This window comes from Pezoporus wallicus, unplaced genomic scaffold (assembly GCF_028554395.1).
Source record: "Pezoporus wallicus isolate ANWC-B61680 ecotype Strahan unplaced genomic scaffold, APGP_CSIRO_Pwel_v1 scaffold_6445, whole genome shotgun sequence".
In the NCBI taxonomy this organism is placed as follows: domain Eukaryota; kingdom Metazoa; phylum Chordata; class Aves; order Psittaciformes; family Psittacidae; genus Pezoporus; species Pezoporus wallicus.
In genome coordinates this window covers 1,571,964-1,594,021 of record NW_026641753.1, presented here as the reverse complement: position 1 = coordinate 1,594,021, position 22,058 = coordinate 1,571,964, and the positions used below count along the sequence as shown (strand labels likewise).

Here is a 22,058-nt window from a genome sequence, read left to right as displayed (position 1 = left end):
GGGGCGAAGCCTGAGGAGTATTTTCAATATGCTGTTGTTTGATTGGTTTGGGGAACTGTGCATTAGGGTCGCGGGTGCGATTTGCTCTGTTGGCAGCCACGAAATATTTAATTTTAACAAAGAAATAAAGTAAGAAGAACTCTGTGTTGTCGTTGGTGTCCTCCTGTGTCTCAGCACGTTAAACAGGCTCCCTCGGCCAGTGGACGTGGGTCCAGTGGTACTCGGTTTTTGTTTTCCTGACTAAACCTCCTCTTGTTGTTAGAAGAGAGGAGATGAGGGCGAGGCGATGCAGGGGGCTGGTGCGTTAGCACTGCTGAGCCATCCGTACCCCGGAGCGTGCTGGGGCCGGCCTCGCACGGGTACTGCCTCATCCGCATGTGTTCCTGCCGCGTTCATCTCCGTTCCACACGTGGCAGCGTGCAGGAGCTGCGCCAGCTTCCGTGTTCACACAGCAAGCACTGCAGAGCGGGCGGTGTTTCGCCTCGCACCTTTCTAGCTTCACAATTAAATAAAGCACCGGGACAGCCAGCCGGCGTGCTGCCGTGTGTGCTGCCGGACCCGGCTGAACGCACCGGCACAGCGAGCTGAGCCTGTAGCTCTGTGCGGCCACCGGGAACCAAAACGCAGCCTGACGCTGGGGTCAGCAAAGGTCATGGGGAGCCTTGGCCTCGTTGAGGCAGGTGAAAGACCTCAGGCTCCTCCGATCCGGTACCCGGTGGGGAGGAGCTGCTGGGGTGGGGGTGTCCGCTGGGGCTGGCCGGGCCGGCGGGAGCTTGCGGGCCGGCGTCCCCGGAGGCCTCTGCCGGCGCCCAGGCCCAGCTGCGCTGCGCCCGCGACTGTCGCCAGGGGTCGCGCTAGAGCCGCGGCGCTGTCCGGCAGCGGCGGCCGTTTCTCGCGGCGTCTCGCGAGCTCCTGACGGGCGGGCACGTGACGCGACGCCGGCAGGGCCGCTCTGCCCCGTTCGGCGCGACTGAGGTGGGGGGGGGCTCCCGCTGCACCGGAACGGGTGGGGCCGCTGCGGCCGGGCCGGGCGGAGCGGGGCGGGGCCGGGGGGCTGAGTCCGGGCCGGGCTGGGGCTCCCCGGTAACACGTAAGAAGGCGCGGCCTGGTCCGCACGTGGGGCCTGGTCCGCTCTGGCGCGCCTGGGCTGTTGCGGTGCCCACCGGCGGGTACGGCCCCTCGCCAGTTATGGCGCCGCCGGAGCCGGAGAGCGTGCCCGAGGCGGTGCTGGAGCAGTGGCGGCAGTACAACGAGACCGAGCGGCAGTGGGAGCTGCGCCGCCGCTTCATCCTCCGCCACCTCAGCGGCTATCCCGGCGCGGCCATCGACCAGCTGCTGTCGCTCTCCGTGCTCTGGACCAACCACATCTTCATGGGCTGCAGGTGAGGCGGGGTGCGGCGGGGCTGAGGCCGGGGCCTGTTGCCGCGGTCAGGCGGGGGTGCCCCGGCCTGTCAGGGGGTCCCGGACACCGCGGGCTGCTGGAGGAGTTGGGGGAGAAGCTGGAAGCTGCCGGACGGAGGAGGGCCTGGCGGGGAGGAGGGGCTGCGGCGGTGCCGGTGCTGCTGGGCTGAGCGTCGGCCCAACTGTATCCAAAAGTAACCGCGGGAGAGCCGGGGCCGGAGAACTTCGGTTCCTGGGCAGTTGTCTTTGCTCCAATATGTGTTTGAACGCAGGGGGGAGCGAGCTGCCGACAAAGTGTATGTGCTTTGAGAGTAGTTCTTGGTGTCCCAGCCCTGGGACAATACCGTCTGGCATTGCGCTTTGTAATTCAAGCTAGGAAAAAAGCATCCCTGTAAGCATGAAGCAGCCTGAAGAGTCCTCTGAGAGCTCAGGTTTTCTGAGGGAAGCAGGCTGCGGGAAGGAAGAGGTTTCACTCGTTCAGGATCACTGTTGACACACAGGAATCGCTATACCGTAACCAGCAGCAGCGGGAGCGTCACCGCGTCCTGACTGACACTTCTGATGGGTGATTATTTTTAACCAGACGTAAGGCTTTAAAGACAGAAGCAACTGCTGAGCCGCCAACTTCAGCAGCGCAAGGGCAGCAGGGCCTGTAACCACTGAAGGGCAAATAGTTTGGCGGTTGTTAATGTTACTATCCCGAAGCTATTTTGGGGAATGTTTTATTGTATAGAGCCAAAGCAACATGTTCGAGTGCAGCTCTGCATGTTTTCTTAGCTCTTTCTGGTCCAAGTGCTAAACCGTTCTGCTCTGCAAGCACCAGCATTGAACATAGTTTTGAAACAGCTTCAAATTCCCGAGTCTGAGTAGTATGTTAAAGTTGAGCATGTCTTCTCTTTGGTCCATTAGCTCATCTTAATGTGTTTATGTGCTGACTTAATGGAGGGTCTTCTTCGTGAGAGTGCTTTGAGGAGCCAGTGCGATAACGTAGTTACAGGGTGCTGATAGCAGAAGTGAGGAGCTGCATGGCAAGATCTCAAGTCCTTAAAAAATGATGCAGTTAAAGCCTGTTTGTGCACGCACTTTCCCTGATTGAACGTCTCTGCGGGAGCTCTTAGGGGAGACATGAGTGGTAGATGTAGGCATAATGTGGTCCAGAGCTGGGATGGGGAGGATGTTCCCCCAAAGCTTGTGTTGTGCATGAGTGTGGACACACGACACGGGCACAGTGAATGTGCTGCACTGTTGAAAAGCATTGGCGGCTTTACTGAGAGCTCCCTGGGGAAGGGTGGGGACCCACAGCTCTCTCTGGAACTGCCTTTTGCTGCTGGGGAAGAGCTGCTGTTGCTGTGTCAAGTTAACAGCTTCAAAGCTTGTGGGGTTTTTGTAGTTTTCTCTCAAGTTGTTGTTTGGGGTTTGGTTTGGTGAAGTTTTTTAAGCTTTTTGTGGGGGTTTGGTGGTGTTTTTTATGTTGACACTTGCTCGCTGAAGACAACCTGTTGTCAGGGTACATACAAATCGGAGCCTTTGCTGGTGAACTCTGAGGGAGTGTTCTGCTGGGCATGCTCTGGAGAGTGTCCAGAAGGCTTAGAAATCACAGTCTGTGAGGAAGGAGTTAAGTAACAGGATTCATTTAGTCCAGGGGTGGATGAGGGGAGATGTGTATGTTCTAAGATGTGTTAAAGGAGGGTGAGGAGGAGGAGCACTGTGCTCCAGAGCTACTGGGATCAGGATAAGAGGTAACATATTTCAGTCACACCAGTCTCTGGGTGTTGGAGGTATGGGATCCATGCCTCCATATTCAGTCTCCACAGCCAGATATTTCTAAGGCCAGGTTAGAGAGACACATGTTGGGACAGGTTGATCTCCCCTGGGCAGAAATCTGAGCTCAAAACATCTGTGTCCTTTGTGAAGAAGAGTGACACACTCATGTCAAATCTAATGCTGTTCTTGCATGCTGCTGGAAAAGGGCATTGTCCTTCATGTTCCCATCACAGGTAATGCACCCTTCTCCTTGAAAACCAGAGAAGAAAGGAAATTCCCACCCTTCTCTCCTGGCTGCAGGAGAAAGTATCACCACTGTCCGCTTCCCTTTGATCACTCTTGGCGTTTTCTTCCTGTGCACATTTCCACTGCCTCTGCTGGGGCTGAGCTGTGCTGTGTACCTGCAGGTGAAGCAGGGACCGCAGTAGCGTGTGTTCAGAGTTCTCACCCAGTAATTGAAACGGATCTGGTTTCTGCCTAGCTCTCTAAATCAGGAACAGGAGGGGCATCTCTTGAGTGGATTTCTAGAGCCCTTGGAACAGTAGTATTTAAAAACTTGTGCAAGTTATTGCAGCACTCTCTGCTGGGACAGTTGTGGGCTCCTGTCCGTGTGCTGTGACCTGATGCTTCTTGACATTTGAAGGTGAGCACACCATGGAACACATGCAAGATTGCTTTTTCTTCTTTCTGAACCGCAGTGTGAAGCTGTCAGAGGTTAGTTTCAGGTCATGTTTGTAGGTTCTCCTTAGTTAGAAAGGTTTGGGCTTTTTCTTGCTCAGCTTCAGTGTGCACATGGCTCAGAAACATACGAGAGATCCCCCCAGAGCAATGGAAAACGTGTCTGGTGGGGGATGTACAGTGTGTGTGCTGCCTGTGGAACTGCTGGCGTGCTGCAGCAGGGTCAGGGTTTATACAGAGCTCCTCACAGCCACCTCACCTCTGTCATGCTGAGGGCTTGGCGACATTTCAGTTACAGCCACAATGCTAGAAATCAGTGTGGCCTTTTAAAGAGTGGTCGATAGGGGCTGAGCAGAGCCTTTGTCATCTGCCATCCACAGTGGCAGGATTGGTGATGTGCTGTCTGACAGCTGCTGACCCCACAAAGCTTCACTTGCTCCTGTGCACTGAAACTGCGATGCCCACAGACTCCTTGTGCGCACCCCTGTCCTCCTCGGTGTTCCCAGTAGCTCTGCCAAATGGTGTATTTTGACAGGTAATGTACTGAAGTTTAAAACCCTGTCAGTTTGGTGGCTCGTTGTTCACAAATGGGCTCACTTAGAGCCAGGTGGCTTACGAGATGCTGTGCAGGCTGTGTGCCAGCACTGAGCTAGCTGTGGCACAAGGCTGGTCCTGGTCCTGTGTTAATACTCCAGCAAAATTGGGAAGTATCTCTCTTGCATCAGGTACTGTGTCTTAGGCAGCTTTCCTTCTCGTTTTGCGTAATAAATGGTTGTGTGTGTGTCCATGTTGCCTCTGTGGGACAAGTTCTAACCACTCTGCTGTTGAATCCACACAGATACGGCATGCAGGTCATGGAGAAGGTTCTCAAGATGGCTGAAGGCATCGACATCGGGGAGATGAGAACATACGAGTTGGTTCCTAGCAGGAAGCTAAAAAGATGCCACTCTCCATCTGACAGTGAGTATATCTTATCTGCTTGTGCACTGAAGGAGACACTCTTCCCTGCCACTGTGTGATGAGCACCAGTGGGAGTGAGGGGAGAGCAGTGTGCCATGGGGCTGCCTCAAGAGAGCCGGCTCCGCAAACAGAAGGAAAGCAGCCATGATGTACTCTGCTGGACTGCAGCAGCTTCCCTCGTCTGCCATGTTGTGGGTGTAAGTAATTAAGGCAGAATTCTCTTTTTGCTTAAGAAAATACAATTTTTCATTGAAATTGCCAGGTAATTGATTTTCCCAAGTGCTAGTGTTAGGGAATCTGTGTAATGAAATATGTCTGCCCTTCTTTACTGCGGTGAGGGGTCATGTTCCAGCTGAGAAGGGGTTGTACACCTGCATGGAGATGGGAAACTCAGCTTATTGATTTTGAGTTATGACCTGCCTAGAGCACTGGGGGTGAAGGCTGGGGTTAATGTATTTTTTCCCTCTCTATGGACCTGGAAGGGTCCTGCACAGCCAGCTCGGCCCCATGGTCCCAGGGATCCATGTTCTAGCTGTAGCTTTTCCAGGGGTGGAAATGTAGCAGGCAGAGAGGGCTGCAGTTCAACTGCTGCCACTAGCTCCTCTCCAGTCCCTCGGAGCTCCCTGCCCTCTCTGGAGGGAGGGCAGAGGAACTGTTCCCATGTGCAGGCCATGGATGTGAGTGGGCAGGCCCTGGTGTTGTGAGCAGCGTCAGGCAGTTTGGCTGTTTAAAGCCAAAATGGTCAGGCAGCACAGGCTCCTCTGGGCTTGGGTATAACCCCTGGCTCTGCCAAGGTTTCTTCCCTTGCTTTGACACTCAGCAGTCTTCCTGTGCTTCCATGGACAGGCCGCAAAACTGAGAAGAATGCTCCATGTTTGTCTGTCTGTCAGGCAGCAGCTCTGCAGGAAGGGTTCTGGATTGCACGTTGCACAGGCAGCATAAAGAGCTGTTCTCCTGCCGACAGCCTTTAGATGCTGCTGCAGTGCAATCATCTAAATACCAAACTGAGCAAGAAATGTAAACCTTGCCATAGTTCTTTAAAACTGACGAGTGAAGGACTTAACTTGTGTGTAAGAGCTCTGTCACCTGATTGAAACAGGAAGGTCTGTTTATGCTGCATCTAATGTGGGTTTTTTACCTGCAGTGAACTAGGCTGTGATAACTACACTGTGGTAGTGTGATGTCCAGACAGATGTGTTGTCTGACCTATATTGCAGTCGCACACATTGGCACTGCATTAGGCAGCTCATTCCAAGGCACTGAGGTGGCTTTTTGAACCTTGATGAAATTACATACATGTACCACTTCAGTGGCTGTGGGCCAAGTCTTTCACAGGAGAAGTCTTGTATAACCATCTTCTAGATGTAACTCACCAGCTATTCCATTCTTACTTTCTGCAGTAGCTTTGCATGTCAGGGCATTCTGCCTCATTTGAATTTCATCTGGTTAAGAAACAAGAGGTTTACCAGTAATGTGTAATGGTCCCCCCCCCAGCCACTGCAGCTGTCAGCTGAGGCTGGGGCAGACTTCTCTGTGTTTGGTGTCCTTTAGCTAACAGTAGTTATAACTCCAGAAAACAGTTCTATTAACAGTCATTAAGAGCCCTGCGTGTTTTGAAAGGGAGGGTTCAGTATCACTGTGCTCCTCCGTCAAATGAGAACACCTGAAGATGAAGTAGTTTATCTGAGATCACTCCACAGCCCTGCAGAGCTGAGGCTCCTGTCCTGCTCTGGTGTTCTGTCTTACTGGCCATGGTTTTTACTTGGTGTAGTAGCTTTGAATGATGAGCTTCAGAACTGACTGGATGGGTTCAGTGGGCAATGCTGTGGGGCAGACCAAGTGATTTGGACCTAAAATCCATGTAGCTAAACGTTTTTGTACGGTAGCTTGTGGAGCTGGAAATAGCAGCATAGTGACCTGCACAAGAACATGTGGTCTTACTTGTTCAGTTGTGAATGTGTTCAGAAGGAAGCCTTTTTGTTTGTGGCTAAGAAGAGGGAATCCTGGTTTCAGAGCCTGCAGGCTCCTCCTGGAGATCACTCTCTGAAAACACTGTCTCCCTGTCACAGCATGTATTGGTAATCTTGTCGTTGTCTTCCTCCCTGTAGGTCCAGAGCTGGAAGAGGTTCCTGAGCCGCCCAAAAAGATGGCCCCCAGGTTCCGGGTGCGACCACGCTTTGAACCCATACACTTTGTTACTAGTGCTGAGAAGGATGACAGGAGGGAAGAGTCTCTGGATAACCAAATGCAGGAGGTGAACCAGGAGGCAAACACAAACAGCATAGCACAGCCAGCTGAAAACTGCACCAATTCCTTTGTGAGTGCACGGGATGTAGATCCACAGCTCTCCAACTCTGCCGGGCTTGGCTTTACAGGCCCGGCAGCAGCAGCCAAGAAGGCTGTGAATAGCATGGACTCTACCACAAACAGCACGTTGCAGGTTTCTGTTTCTCCTTCGACCGTCCAACCTGTGTCAGAGACTTTCCCTCCATCAGCTATAATGCTGAAGCAGAGTTTTATTGAGAAACTGTCAGCAGCTGTCTGGAAAAATCTTGCTAACCCAGATGCGAGCACGGGGACTGACAAAATTAACTTCACCTATCTTTTGACACGTTCAATTCAGGCCTGCAAGACAAATCCCGAATATATTTATGTTCCTCTGAAAGAAATCGCCCCCGCTGACCTCCCCAAGAGCAAGAAGCTCCTAACGGATGGCTTCGCTTGCGAGGTGCGGTGTCAGAACGTCTACCTGGCCACCGGGTACGCCGGCAGCAAAAACGGGTCCCGGGATCGAGCGGCGGAGCTGGCGGTCAAGCTGCTGAAGAAGGCTGTGGAAGTGAGAGTTGTGCAGCGGAAGTTCAAGCACACCTACCACGAAGACCTGGTGGTGTGCGAGGCAGGCGTGAGTCGCCCGGATTTCCCTCCTGCTCTCAAACCCCACGAGGAGTTTGTAGCTGCCAACAGGGACTGTGTCCCGATGCAGCCCGGTACTGAATCCATGAAAGGTTCTGCTAATACCAACAAACACTGGACTAGTTTCGTCCTCACCGAGAACGCCAGTGACGCAATAGGAATCCTTAACAATTCTGCCTCATATAACAAAATGTCTGTGGAATATAAATATGAATTAATGCCCAACCGCTCGTGGCGCTGCCAGGTGTATCTGCAGGACCACTGCCTCGCCGAGGGATTTGGCACTAAAAAGACCAGCAAGCACGCAGCCGCTGAGGAGGCACTGAAGATCCTGCAGAAGATGCAGTCAAACATAGCAGCCATCAAAGTGACCCAGGTTCAGAAGGTGGGCTGCTCATCACGGGGCTCTGGAAGGAAGAAGGACCTGAAGGACCTCGTGGTTTATGAGAACTCCAGTAACCCGGTGTGCACGCTGAATGACACTGCCCAGTTCAACAAGATGACGGTGGAGTATGTCTTTGAAAGGATGACTGGCATGCGATGGAAGTGCAAGGTGCTGCTTGAAGACGAATTCATCGCAGAAGCAGTTGGAGTGAAGAAATCTGTCAAGCATGAGGCAGCAGAGGAAGCTGTGAAAATCCTCAAAAAGACTCAGCCAACTGTTGTCAATAACCTGAAGAAAGGCACCGTCGAAGACGTCATCTCCCGAAACGAGATCCGGGGTCGGTCAGCTGAAGAGGCTTTCAAACAGAAGATCAAAGAAGACAACATTGGGAATCAAATATTAAGGAAAATGGGGTGGACAGGCGGTGGCCTGGGGAAAGCCGGGGAAGGAATTAGAGAGCCTATTTCAGTGAAGGAGCAGTTTAAAAGGGAAGGACTTGGGCTTGATGTGGAAAGGGTCAACAAAATCGCTAAAAGAGATATTGAAGAGATCATTCGGAACTATGCACGCTCAGAGAGCCACATTGACTTGACTTTCTCTAGAGAACTGACCATGGATGAGAGGAAGCAGATCCATCAGATAGCCCAAAAATATGGTCTTAAAAGTAAATCTCATGGGCAGGGGCACAACAGGTACTTGGTGGTGAGCAGGAAGCGGCGCAAGGAGGATCTGTTGGACCAGCTGAAACAGGAGGGCCAGGTTGGGCACTATGAGCTGATTATGCCACAGGCAAACTGAGGGGATGTGTCCCTTTGACTAGAGACTGAGCTGCCCGGATACTCGGTGAGAGAAAGAGATGCTGCATTTTTCCTGTCATGGGCTACATCAATGTTAAAAGTCCTTCACTTTGTTACTATCATTTCTAAAACATTGTTAGACATTTAGAACTGACCGAGTTCTGTTCCAAGTATCTTAGCACAGCCCAAAAGCAGTAGTGCTGTCACTGTATGTGTCTTTGATATTACTTGTTCCTTCACGTTTTAATAGTTTTGTAATAGCAAAACCACATGTCCAACGAGGAGGAATTTGACATCATTTAAAATTCTGGTTCCCTTCTTCTTGACCAAGGAAGTAAAAAAAAAAAAAAAGCCCTTTTTTTAAAAAAAATAAAAATAAAAAAGAAAATTGCAAAAAGCAAAGGAAATGCAGTCTGGGGGAATAAAGCCTGTATGTCAAGTTGGCATTAATGAAAATAAAGGTTTATTTCTGGAAAAAAAAGCCCAGGATTTGTCACACTTTGTAAAGAACAAAAATAATGTGTGAAATCTGTGTTTATTCTTGAGAAATATATACATATATATATATCTATATATACCAAGGTCTTGTCTCTGCTGTGTATGTTTGTATGGAGATGTCCTGAACCAGTTTAACCACAGTTTTAATTCATAGCTTTCTACCTTGAGTCTCCCATCCTTAGAGTGAGTTCCCAAATGCACTTTCATCAGCAGCATGTCAGACTGAGATAATCCAGGGGCATTTTTACCTTGGAGCTCTGCTTGACGTGTGCAGATGAAATACCATGTGAGGTGTGAAGCACAAGTGGAGGTAACTGCAGAGCCCACGCTCCGGGCGGCTCGTGGGCACTGTTATGCAACTGAGTTTTTTACTTTGAATATGAGCTCTTTAATCCAGAGCAAAACCAAAGCTGTGTCTGAGGATTCCTCTGCTCTGTTACTGTACCTGTGCCGGTGTGTGTCAGGGGCGAGTCACAGCTGAACTCCGGTGTAGCTCTGCCATGTGGTGCGAGCGTGGTGTCTCTCTAGGATGCAGGGGGCCGGAAAGCAGGCTGATCTCTGCCTCTACCACAGGACATGGCACTTCATGAGCTCTGGAGGACTGCTTGCTTCATGCTTGCAAAACAGAGGTTAGGCGTTGACCTTGGAAGAGCTACGAGTGAGATGCTGTTTTTTCTGTCATCAGGAGCACAAACCCAGTCCTAATGAAGTATTTTTTTGTCTGTTGCCTTGTGTCTCAGCTCTCTCTTTTGTTTTTCTGCCTCTCCCTCTTTTTACATCCTCCTCTAGCTTTTTTCCCCACCTCCTGTTTTCTCTTTGGATCCTCACAGCACAGAGGAGAGCGTGACTGACCTCCACTGATGCAGCAGAATATCCTGGTGACATGCAGTCAGAGGCACTTCCAGCCCCGCAGTGTGAGCAGGAAGCAGGCAGGTAAGCCTGTCTTGGGAAGGGCATGAGCTGCCTGGATGGCTGCAGCACAGCGTCCACTGGCTGGGACTGATGAAACAGGAACGTGCTGCTGCTGCTGCAAAATAATGTGGCAGTTAATTCTGAATGTATGTTGGGTTTTGGTGGTGTTTGGGGTATTGTATGTGTTATTCCCTCTGTACTGCTGAATTCTCAGAACGCTGGGTTGAAGCAGATGGTGATGTAGGAGTGGTACTTTCTAGGCAGATATTCCTGCAGCAGGCAGGCGTGCTGCTCCCCCTCCCTAGCTTGGATATGCTGCAGGTCTTGTAGGCTTGGTGATACTGAGACAGACAGCAAGAGCCCCGCTGCAAGATTTGGGATGAGAAATGCCTGTCTGGGGGAGCAGGAGCAGGCGAAATGTAACAGTTCCTCAGCAGGGGCAGCTGTCCAGGGCCTTGCTCTACCTGTTGCTGAGACTTGGCTACCCATCTTAGCACAGCTACAGAATGGTTTGGACTGGAAGGGACCTTAAAGATCATTCAGCTCCAACCCCTGTTCACTGCTGAGTGCAGTTCCATCGGCAGGACCGCCTGTTGCTGTTCTGTCTTGTTAGTGGCTGTAGACTTGTCTGGGTGTTACTGTTGGAGCTGAACCTCTGTCGCTGATGTGTTTATAGCACTGTAAGCTTGGCAGGAGAGCCAGGACCTGCTTGAGAATTAAATTGGTGAATGAAGGCCATGCTAAAAGGGGTATAAAGGTCAGGGTTTGTTTCTTCTTGCAGCTCTGTGCTGCTTGTTTCCTCCTGCTTTAGGAGTCCCACTCCATGCTGTTTGGTGTGGTGGTTGGGTTTTCATTTGTTTTTAGTGGCTGTCAAGACAAATACAAAACTGGAGGTGCTGATACGGGGGCTTCTGCACCATGAGGACTTGGGCCATTCAGAAAGGTTTTGCTGGCAATAGCATGCAGGAATCCTTCTGGCTAGGCCAGGGGCCATGGTTAAGGGACGTGTGGTTGGCTTCAGTCACCCCTGTTGGTGCAAGTAGGGGTTGGGTTGGTGTTTTGGGGTGGTTTTTGCACTGTTCTATAACCTGGTGTAACAAAGGGCTTTGCTGCTTGACTGGCTCTGCCTTAGGGAAGTTTTGCACAGGGACTGCTTAAAAAAAACACTTACTTGAAGTAGATTCATTCCATACACACCTGATGCAGCTGTGATGACAGTTAAGACACTGTCCATTAGGAGGAGTATGTGTACCTCAGGTACTTCAATGGCAAAAGGCTGTTCAGTGGAATGAGCTGTGTCACAGCAGGTACAAATAATCCTCACTTCCCTTTTTGAAAGAACCTGGCAGCTTCTATCTTAATTGCAGAGCAAAGCAGCACCAGTTTTTGGTATGTGTCAGTCATTTTAAATCCTGTTCTCCCCCTTGTAAGATGGGAGGAAAGTATGATTCCTGTATCCGTTCATTATTGAGCCTGTTCAGTTGCTGAAACCAACTCATGATCATCTTTGTCAATGGCTCATTCACAGGCATTGAGCTTCCTGCAAGTGTTTTTTATGCTGTGGCTGGCGTTTGCTCATTTCTGTGCTGGAAGGGCAAGTCCCAATCCCTGCACTAGAGCTGGCACAGTGCTCATCGCACTGCTGCTCCTCAGCCCTGCCCTAAGGGTCTACCCTGGAGCTCAGTCCCGCAGCAGCCTCCTACAGCCCCATTAAAAGAACCACAGCTATACACCTCTTGCCTATTTATACAATAAGCACTAAGGTTACACTTTATTTACAACTTTTGAAAAATGTACAGTTTCTTACATGGGTTACTTGTGCAAAGTTGTACTTCTCAACTAACAGACCAATGTGCACACAAAGGACACGGGAACAGTGGACAACACAGTTGTAAGCTCCGTCCCACCCTGCTGCTTAAGGTACTGTATCCAAACGTACAAACTCAGCCCTACCAAAAAAGTGAGTCTGGACTTACAAATGTTGGTTTGTTGTTTGGTTTTTTTTTCAGAGTTGAAAAAATACTTCCATGAAACTGAAGGGAAACTCAAGCATGCAGCAGCAGCTCACACAAACCACAATCATCTATGAAGAGCAGAAACTGCAGAGACTCAAGTGCCCACCCGTACTTTATTCACACTTTCCACAAGGCAAAGTTGGCTCCCCAAGGACTTGTCTTTCTCAGCTAAAGGTAAGGGACAGGTGAAAGACACTTGAGGGAGTAATTCCACTGCTGGAATACTTCAGGTTTTATCTCTTCCTTAATGTGGAAGGTCTTTCTCTCAGAGTACCACAGCTCTACCTGGGCTTGTCCAGTAATGCCTCAGTGACAGGACTATAGAAATTAGTGAAGCGCTCGCTGTAGGCATGTCCTTTAAAATAAAAAGGGGGGGTGTTTGTCACCCTAAGCAAAGGTCAGAGTACCACAGCTGTAGTGATTTATGTATACTTGTACATAAATCCTGCGTGTGAAGTGCAGAAGTAACTAGCAGTCCACAGCCTAAGTATTTGAATTGAAATCAATTTGTTTGGGTTTTGTTTTTTACCACGAGTAAGGAGTTGAAACCAATACAGAAGGGAAACGAGGTTATTTCTTCACTCTGTACGTACAAATACAGTGGGGTCTAAACCAGTAGTAGAGGTAAATGACCAGCCTGGACACATCAGCACTTTAGTTAATACCAGTTAAAAAATGTGTATGTATATAAACATCCCTTTATCAAGCTACACATAAGCATCACTGTGTATAACACAATTACAATTAAAAGCTTAGTGTACACTACAGAAATGCACAATACTGCCCTAAGACTGGAGAGGGGGCACAGGAAATGGATTCAGCATCAGTAACTCTTTTGCAAGTAACCCAAGTACAGAACACTTGACTTCAAAGTGGGTGTTTTCTGATGTCCAAGGAGAAGAAGCTTCAGCAAGGGAGGGTGGCAACAGCACAACAGCTATTCTGCTTTCAAAGTAAATGCTAGGAGGAAAAAGATGACTCAGACACTTTGTTTATTTTCCTCATCAACAGAGTGTTCATTTGCATCATCCTGGGTCAACAGTCACGCCAGCTCTGTTCTACTATTGCAGAAACCCGTTTTTCATATTCCCGCTTATTCTCTTGGTATAGCTGAGCTGCCTGGCTGTTTGCTGGGCTGTTGGGGTTTGGCTCATCCAATAGAGACTGCGCAAAGAGAAAGAGATTCTTAGGCACTGGAGAGTATGCATGGTTTTCCAACATACTCCATAAAACTATCCATACTGATAAGAGTGCAGAGGTTAATTACATACAGTCATGCACATGGCATTATTCCAGCTGTAAGTTACTGGAAGCACTTGCTGTCACTCTTACAGCAGTGCAGGTGCCACTGCAACTTGACAGCCAAGCAGCAATACCCAAGCAATGTGATCACAGGACAGGCCCCTTCAGTGACCACCTGATGTCACTGTTAGCTTATACCTGGGAAGTACTCATACCTTAGCACATATCAAGGTATAGATGCTATACTGGCTAGCAGGAGGCAAAACAAAGTGTTTCCTGAGCTGTTTTTGTCAAAGCATCCTAATTTCATTCTGCCTTTTCATGCAGGGTTCATTTTACCTGTATGGATGTTAAGATGGAAGAGACATCATAAGTAGGACTCCAACGATTCTGAAGAATATCCAGACATATACTACCATCTGCATAGACTAGAAAAGGTTCAAGAAGAATGGCTTAACACAGAAGTTGTACAGCACTCAGTTTGTCCTAGTATTGCCTGCTCCTGAAAAACCTGTGTACTGACAAACACTACAATAGCATCTGACAGCAAACAAGCCTGTAGGAAGTAACAGGTGAAGCTCATCACCAACAGCTGCCTGTGGTATTTAAACTCAACCCCTGCTTTTTCTTTAGCATCAAGCTTCTCTGTGACATTGCAACTACCATTAATAGATTTTAAGACAAAAAAAAATTAAGCTACCCACAAGTGAACCAAATAAAGAACACAAGCCAAGAGCTGTTTATAGGTAAGGCTTCCCCAGAAAGTATCTCCAACAGTCAGGGACTTGTATTCTGAAGCTCACAGCAGCTTTAGAAGAACCTTCCCTCAGGGCACTTCACTTACCCTGCTACATTTGAAAGTTTCTAGTATTCCTTCACAAAGCTAGTACTTGGAGACAAGGAATATAGCTACAACTTTTAATTACCAGAGAAGGGGGTTAATTAAATGATCTGTCACTCCCTGTAGCTGGTAACCAGCACCACATTTTGAGGTATGTCATTCTTACTGGCATTTTGGAGAAGTGATAAAAGACAACTGCAGTCAACAGCATCAAACATTCAGTGTCCATACATACTGCTGTATATACAGTACATACGAATAGAATACCAAGGCACTGCTCTTTAAGAATATATTATACTTAAACCTATACTATAAGGTTTAACAACAGGCAGTTGAGAGAGAAGTGTCTTGATACTGTGCTGTAATACCTGAAAGGTCAGAGGCTCTATTTATTGCCCCTTTCATGTCAAGCCTGATCACTGCTCACGTATTCATCCTTACTAAACCTACACAGAACCACACTGGAATGTTGCTTACTTACTAAACAGTGGAAACTTTGATAATAAATAGACCTTTTTCTACAACACTATAAAAAGCTAGAACTTGAAAATAAGCAGTATTGTGTAAGTACTTACCATTTGGATGAAACATTTTAGAGACAAATCTAACAGTGGGTGGCTTATTCGGATATTCTTCTGTGAATTCTATTGTAAGTTTGAAAGTTCCTAGAGTTGAAAGAGAGATAAGTAACCTTTACTCAGAATGAATTTACACAAGGGATGAATAAGTAGCATCCCTCTACAAGCACAAACTGGTGCTATTGTGCTGGTATGTACATGCTGGAGAGGGAATACAGATTGCTCAGTCCTACAACAATTCTCCTACTCTCTTTGGAGTTAATCATTGACTTCAGCCAACACTGGTACAAGAGTATCTCCTGTGAATTACTTTTATTGCCAAACCCACTACCCCAGTCAAAGGGTTTGTGTTAGGAAATAAATCTTCCCTTTAGTTTTCCTTTCACAAAGCCTAATCTCAGCGCACTGTAAAAACAGCACAAGTGGGTGTATAACCATCTGTGCAACAGGCTATGATTTAGTAAGTCCTAGAGGTGGGAATATGCATCATGACAAGGACCTGCTTAGTTATTTCCTGTTTCAATTTCAAGAAAATACATTTTTATCAACAACTGTAAGTAATCACATCCTATTGCAGAAAAGTAATATTGAAAGCAGCATCCAAATGAGACACTTGAAAACCCTGATTAGTTATTTCAGACTAACTAGTCTTCATCCGAGAAAGACTAAGAAGAGAAAGCTCTGCAATTAACCCAATCGCTTTACCAGCCTGCACCAACACAAGTGATTTTAGCCCTTCTCAGGCTGTGACAGTCTGAGAATAAGAAGTCTGTCTATTAAATTTGCATAAATGTGGTTCCAAGGGACTGAGCACTGCTAGTGAGTCAGAGCAGTAACTGAGGACCTCTAGACACTCCAAGCTGCTCTTGCCATGCTATCACCTCAGCAACCCATCTGGGAGGCGGTTTATGGGTACACTCAGAGAGATCCATCCATCGGAAGCACCTTCATATCAAAATACAGCTCTCCTGTAAGAGGAACATGCCTTACAGTAACAACTGGAACAACCTGCCAGGGCAGACACATTACCTTTTCTGAAAGGGCATCCTCATGTATCTGTGACAGGTCCATCCCCCCCAACACTCACTGCCCAAATTAAAACTCAGGGGCTCAGATGTAAAGCTCAACCTTGCTTCCTACTGTGAGGAAGCTTTCCAGCACTAATATCATTAATGTATTCCTTCGTTTGGCTGACAAACATGTGCCAACAACTGGTAGCCAGAGAACAGAATTTTCAGTCCCTTTCCTTTTTCCAGATCAGGGGGGACCTGCGGGATTTCCCAGGGACTCCTTCCTTTATAAGGAGATAAATTGTAACATCGAGTTGCAATAAATGAAGGTCATTGCTTTGACATTCCAGTTTGCATATGAAGACACAGTACAGATGCTTCAGAGCTATCTGTACAGCAGTGGGAAGTCTAAACATCCTAAAAATAAGGTTTTGCATGTTTGGCTTTTATTAGCAGCCTAACATCCAAAGAGCAGAGAGCCAGCAGTGTGCTATCTCACTGCAAAACAAAAGGAACAGGGGTCGGATAGCTAAGATCATTCAAATCAGCAGAAGTGTGCAGTGGAGACTTCCAAGCTTCACTGCAGCTAATCCAGAAGCAGAGAGCCAGATCTGAGATCAGCTTGAATCCAGCACTGGAAAGTTAATAGCAACTTCCACCAGCTGTGAACCTCAGCTCAGGTCTACCCTTCCTTCCCTACATGATGACAATCCCAAGCAGTATTGGCCCTCTGGAATCAAATCCTTTGGGATTTTATTCTAAATTTTAGAACTTCCCAGCTCTCCCTGCCCCAGTTCTGGTTCTCAGCAGCCTCCTTACAAAGCAGGAAAGCAGGCACTTTCTTCTGTGGAAGAGTGACTAAGCAAGCAGTAGGCTGTAAACTGAGCACAAACCATCAAACAGTAGATTTCAACAAGCATACTTGAGAAAATGAATGCTATTCTAGAACACTGACTGAAGTGGGAGCAGAGGGAACAGATAAAATGGCCAAAAATCAGTAACAGGGGCAGTTTGATCTTAGAATCCATTTAAAACTACTGAGAGCAAGGGAAGCCATCTGCCCCACCAGAGCATCACTTTGAAAACAAACCTGAGCAAGTGGTCAGACAGTATCCAGCTGCAGCATCTACCTACTCACATCTCCTAGTCAAAAACCTAGGGTACCAATAGCTCTTTGACAGAGCTCCACAGCACCCAACAGCTCATTGCTGAGCTTTAATAAAGGACAAGTCCAGAGAGTTGATGAACCAATGTCCAAGGGTCACTCACACGGAAAGGCCACATAAGTCAAGCAGGTATCATGACACATTGCTTGGGACAAAGCCCTCAGTGTCTAGACTCTTCTACCAGTAATTTCAAAGCTTTCAACTGATATTCTTTGCAACCTAGCCTGGACAGCCAGTTTTAAAACATAAAATATCATATTCATTGTCATTATTATGACATATTAGGACCATCACTGATCTTAGGAGAACGTTCTCTTTTCTCCTACCTTTTCCATCTGTCTCTCCTACCTCAGGACATGAGACTCTACCATGGCTAACAGGGAGGTTTCTCCATGACTGTACACTGCCCCCATTAACCCCTGCCAGAGGAGCACCCATGTTCCTGGCAGGCCCTTCCTGCTGCAGGGAGCAAGAGCAGCCCCCTCTATTCCACTGACCATAAAAGAGGGAGGATCTCCTCCCCTCCCACATAAGGATACAGAACCCATATCCCATAAACAAGGAACAAACCACACAGAAGGCAAACACCTTGCTGCCTTGCTTTCTCTGACAGCAGCAAGGCAGGATACTACAATAGCTGTGCTATTTTTAACTCTCTCCTACCCAGGAATCCTGCACTAACCACAAAATCATCATCCAGTTTCAGAGAAATGGGTCTGAAGGACTGGGAGAGCTGGGTTTCCATCATGGGGACAGCACTACCACTTGAGATGCCACACACAGAGATTCTTAGAAATATGGTGAAGGGCAGGATAATATCCCCAGGGTCCTACTGCAGACACCTGCAATCAAATCCTCTTCAACCAGAAGATGGAAGTTATGCTGCTGTTCTAAATTAGTAGTTGCTCCTAGGGCAAGCCAGCCTGCACACTGAGCTGTGAAAACACCCTCTGAAGTCTGGAGGTGGAGGGGCAGGAGGGTTTCAGCTGCATTATGCTGCACAGCAGGTAAACAAACGTGTCTGAACTTCAGGTTTTCAGTTCAGACAAAGCTAAGAAACCTTGGAAGCTGAGACTGGAGAAGAGCCTCACCAGAAGGAGGATAAAGAACAGTAATTCTCACAATGTTGACATGATTACACCTCTAGTTCAACAAATAAATACATGAACTTCATGGGCTACCTTCACAAGAACTAAGGTATCTGAAGTCTTACATTATCACCAGAAAGTGACAAAGCCTAAGAACAAAAATACAAAGTGACTTATGAGGAATGCTGCCCTGCAAAGGCTTCATGAGAGGGATTACAGAGCTCCAGTGTACCTGACTCACAAGGACCTGCACAGTTATAAAGAACCCAAAGTAACAACTCAATACTGTTAAATAAAGAATTCCCTTAATTTTACCTACATTAAGCTAAACCGCATCTGAACTGTGCTACCCTGCTCAATAGAAAAGCACAGCTGAGGCACCAATATACCTTTATATATACACAGGCACTGCTTAGTATTTTGTTATCTAGCACAATTTAAGATATGTCTCAGCGCGAAGGAGATAAGCAGATCCTGCAACACAGGACATCGCTGTTCTCCTGAGCACACACTGTGAAAGCACACACACTTTGCTATGGAAAGAGCAATCCATCACACACCAAGATCATATTATGAGACCAGCCACAGCAGCAGGACAGCAGCAGCAGACTCAAGCATGTCTGAACTTCAAACTGCTGCAAACACAACACGTCCTAAGTACCCCAGATAAAGACACAATGCTGCCACAGTGGAAAGCAGGGAGAAAATCAATATGTCAAAGCTCTCAAAAGCAGACTCCAACCTCCATCAACTAAATGGAAATGTATGGAAAAAAGCCCTTATAGCATCTGTTAACCTCACACCGAGCTGGAACAGCCTGAACGTGGAAACAACCTACATTTTAGCACACTGGAAGGAGGTGGCTTTCTGCTCCACCAGTGAATCACTATTAGTGGCAATGCACCAAGAAACTAAGCAGATCTAGCAACCCTAACAGAACTTTAAGGGAGCCCTTCTTTTAGGTTTACAAGATGACATAACAGAATACATTTAGTCAATCTGTTCTATTATGCAATGATACAGAATATTCAAGTTTGAAACATCAGAATTCTGAAGCAGCTACTATAGCAAGTTTTTAAGAGATCAAATACATTAGAAGAATTTTGGGGTCTTGGGAGTTTTCTTAGGACTGAAACATTTAAAATCTTCAAAATCTTCACAGGAGGAAAAATCAAAATAACCTGCACTTTACAGGCATGCCCACAGGTGCTACCTCCAAGGATAAACAGAGACAAAGAAGTGAGCCAAGAACAACATAAGAGTGAAGGAATTTTTCCTATGCTTTTGCCATGAGTCATGCAGATCTAGAATTAATTATAGCCTGCACTGAAAGTATCTTAAATAATAATAAAAAACTGCATCACTGATTTCAGTTAGACAGTATTTCATGTCGAACAAGTTTTCACAGGGGTGCTGAAGTATTCGGACAGCACCAGCAAAGGCAGAAGACAACGAGACCAGGTGTAAACTACCAGGACATAGGTATGTTACAAGGACTTATTTAGTCACCTTTTAACATTCAGAAACTTTTAATCTTTAACCCTGAACGATACTGATTGCAGCAGAGTGAAGCAGAAGCCAAGACAAAACCCCCAACAAAATATCTGTTCTGAGCTTCCTCAAGCAATCGGCCCATTTCCTACTACAGCTGACTCACACTGGAACTTACTCGCAAAACACTTCCAGCATCAGAAAAAACAGCTCAAAACAAATGACAACACTTCTGTACCAGGTTTTTGATGGTTCTCCAAATATGAGTGTCCCTAAAAACATGATCCAGGATTCAAAAGAAAAGCTTGGAGATCCTTGAAATGGTACAGTAAATCAGGCTTAGCATAGTCAGATTTAGTGATTACAAGCAAGCACCTACAAGCTACTTTGTATGTTTCTGTAAATCAACACGGCAATCTAGAGCAACATCTTGGAGTAGGGGAAAAGAAATAGTGTTTATACAAGCACAGCACGCAGGTGCGTGCACCCACATCCTTCTCGTCCCCAAGCCCCCACCTGTTGCCCAGTCAGGGCAGCGCACACCGAGGCCATGTCAAACTGCAGCTAACCCCGACAAAGCCAAACCCCAGGCCCGCACGCCGCACTTACCGTCCTCAAAAGGGGTCCCCTCAGGCCTAGAAAAGGGAAGAAGCAGAGCACAGTGTCACCCGTGGGCTTCCGGCCCTGTCCCCCGCCGGGAGACACAGAGGCAGCGGCCCCCGCGCCTGCCGCCCCCGGCCCCCACCCGACTTACCCAAAGATGACGGCGTTCCACACCATGATGTTGTTCTCGGACGGGGCCCCGCTCACCCCGGCCGGGGGATCCTCCTGCAACCTGCGGGCACAGGGAGCGCTGATGCGCCGGACCCATTACCCCTCCAGTGCTTTCCCCCGGCGGCCGCCTCTGCGCACTTCGCGTAACCCAGGCAGGTAACTACACGCCCCTGCGCAAACAGCGTAACCCGCAGACAGACGGCGCCGACCGACGCTACGCAATCAGCGGAGCGCGCCCTACCCCGCCGCCATGTTGTGCTGCCCCCCTTCTCTCCCAGCAGAGCGGGGCCCTTCGTCCTCCTCCCGCCCGCCCTCCCCTTTCCCTTCAGCCGGCGGCCTCTGTACCTCTTGAAGTCCCGCATGAGGCGCCTACGGGCCGGAGTGGACATGGCGGGCTCAGGGTTATAGATCACTCATACAATGCCAGAGGGAGCACGGGGCGCCCGGAGACGGCGACGAGCTCCAACTGAGGCAGCGGCAGCGCTGACGAACAGGAACGATCGCGGCCTCTACCACTGAGGCGGACGCAGGGGGGCCCGGGCTGCACCGATTCCTGCGCCGGCTGCCGGCCGATCCCGGAACGTACCAACGGCGCGGGGAAAGAAGGCGGAGCCGGATATCGCTTGACCTGTGACGTCACGAGAGCGGTCCGGTCGCGGCGGCAGTCTGCGTGACCCTTCCCGCGTTTGCGCTGTGGTTCGGCTCACACCGCGGTTCGTTCCCAGTGCCCCTGGGAGAGAACGGGGAGGGAGCGGGAGGGTGGGAGTGAGATAAAGGCAGTTCAATGGGTGCAGCAAAGCCAAGCACGGAATTAATTCACTTCAGCCATCCCCAGGACAGCAGAGCTCCACAACAGTGACGCCATCGCTCCCGTTCCTTCTCCTGTTACACTGCATTTCCTGCTTCCTCTGAAAGCTTTCCAAGGGAAAATAATCTCTTTTCTACCTCTTTTCAATAGCCTTTGGGAGTTAAGAATTCCTCTCTGCAGTTGTCTGGAACAGACAGGATAGGCCCTGTTTATCCAGCTGATTGTCACTTATAACGATGTAATACAGCCATCTGGGGAGCTGGCTTCAGAGGAGACTCTGCCTTTATTTTAACAGAAGTTAACAAAACCACTGCTGTCCTGGCTGCATTGAAAACCTCCCATCCCTGCCCTGACGCAGCCTGTGCAGTAAGAAATGCATCAGCTTCTGGGGCTTGTCCGAAAGGGGCTCCACTAAGTGCTTTGCTTTTGGTTACACAAGGACCTGTGCTCACAAAAGATCCAGTTCACAAGAGATCCCCACTTGCAGGAGCTCCCGGGGGGTGCAGTCGGACAGAGCTGGCACAGTGTGCGAAGGGACGGGGTCACCGTCTCCCGCTCCCGTGCCAAGCTCAGGCCAGTTTGTGAAATGACCCAAGGTCTCAAATCTGCCGCTGCAGCGCACGTTTAACGCAGGTCTGGTGCTGCCCTGACTGTGCCTCACCCTCCGCCGCACACCCGTCTCTCCTCTGGGGAGAGTCCACCGTGCCTTGGGAACGTGTGGAAGTTAAACACCGCGG

The 22,058-nt window shown here is 48.6% G+C and overlaps 2 protein-coding genes and 1 long non-coding RNA gene across 3 annotated transcripts; 2 read left to right on the top strand and 1 right to left on the bottom strand.

Moving 5' to 3' along the window:
* The first annotated feature begins 1,126 nt into the window (after window positions 1-1,126).
* NKRF (NFKB repressing factor) lies at window positions 1,127-9,271 on the top strand. Its single transcript, XM_057425153.1, has 3 exons — window positions 1,127-1,382; window positions 4,682-4,803; window positions 6,912-9,271. The coding sequence occupies exons 1-3, from the start codon at window positions 1,189-1,191 to the stop codon at window positions 8,897-8,899; spliced, it is 2,304 nt and encodes a 767-aa protein (XP_057281136.1). The 5' UTR covers window positions 1,127-1,188; the 3' UTR covers window positions 8,900-9,271.
* Window positions 9,272-13,298: 4,027 nt separating this feature from the next.
* Window positions 13,299-21,066, bottom strand: UBE2A (ubiquitin conjugating enzyme E2 A). Its single transcript, XM_057425134.1, has 6 exons — window positions 20,859-21,066; window positions 20,494-20,574; window positions 20,349-20,374; window positions 14,982-15,071; window positions 13,905-13,993; window positions 13,299-13,487 (listed from the first exon to the last, which is right to left on the bottom strand). Exons 1-6 carry the CDS (start codon window positions 20,900-20,902, stop codon window positions 13,359-13,361), a joined length of 459 nt encoding a protein of 152 aa, XP_057281117.1. The 5' UTR covers window positions 20,903-21,066; the 3' UTR covers window positions 13,299-13,358.
* On the top strand, window positions 13,410-18,412 carry LOC130607748 (uncharacterized). The gene is made up of 2 exons (XR_008974324.1): window positions 13,410-14,137; window positions 17,828-18,412. It is a non-coding gene; the product is annotated as an uncharacterized LOC130607748 (long non-coding RNA).
* Window positions 21,067-22,058: the final 992 nt, after the last annotated feature.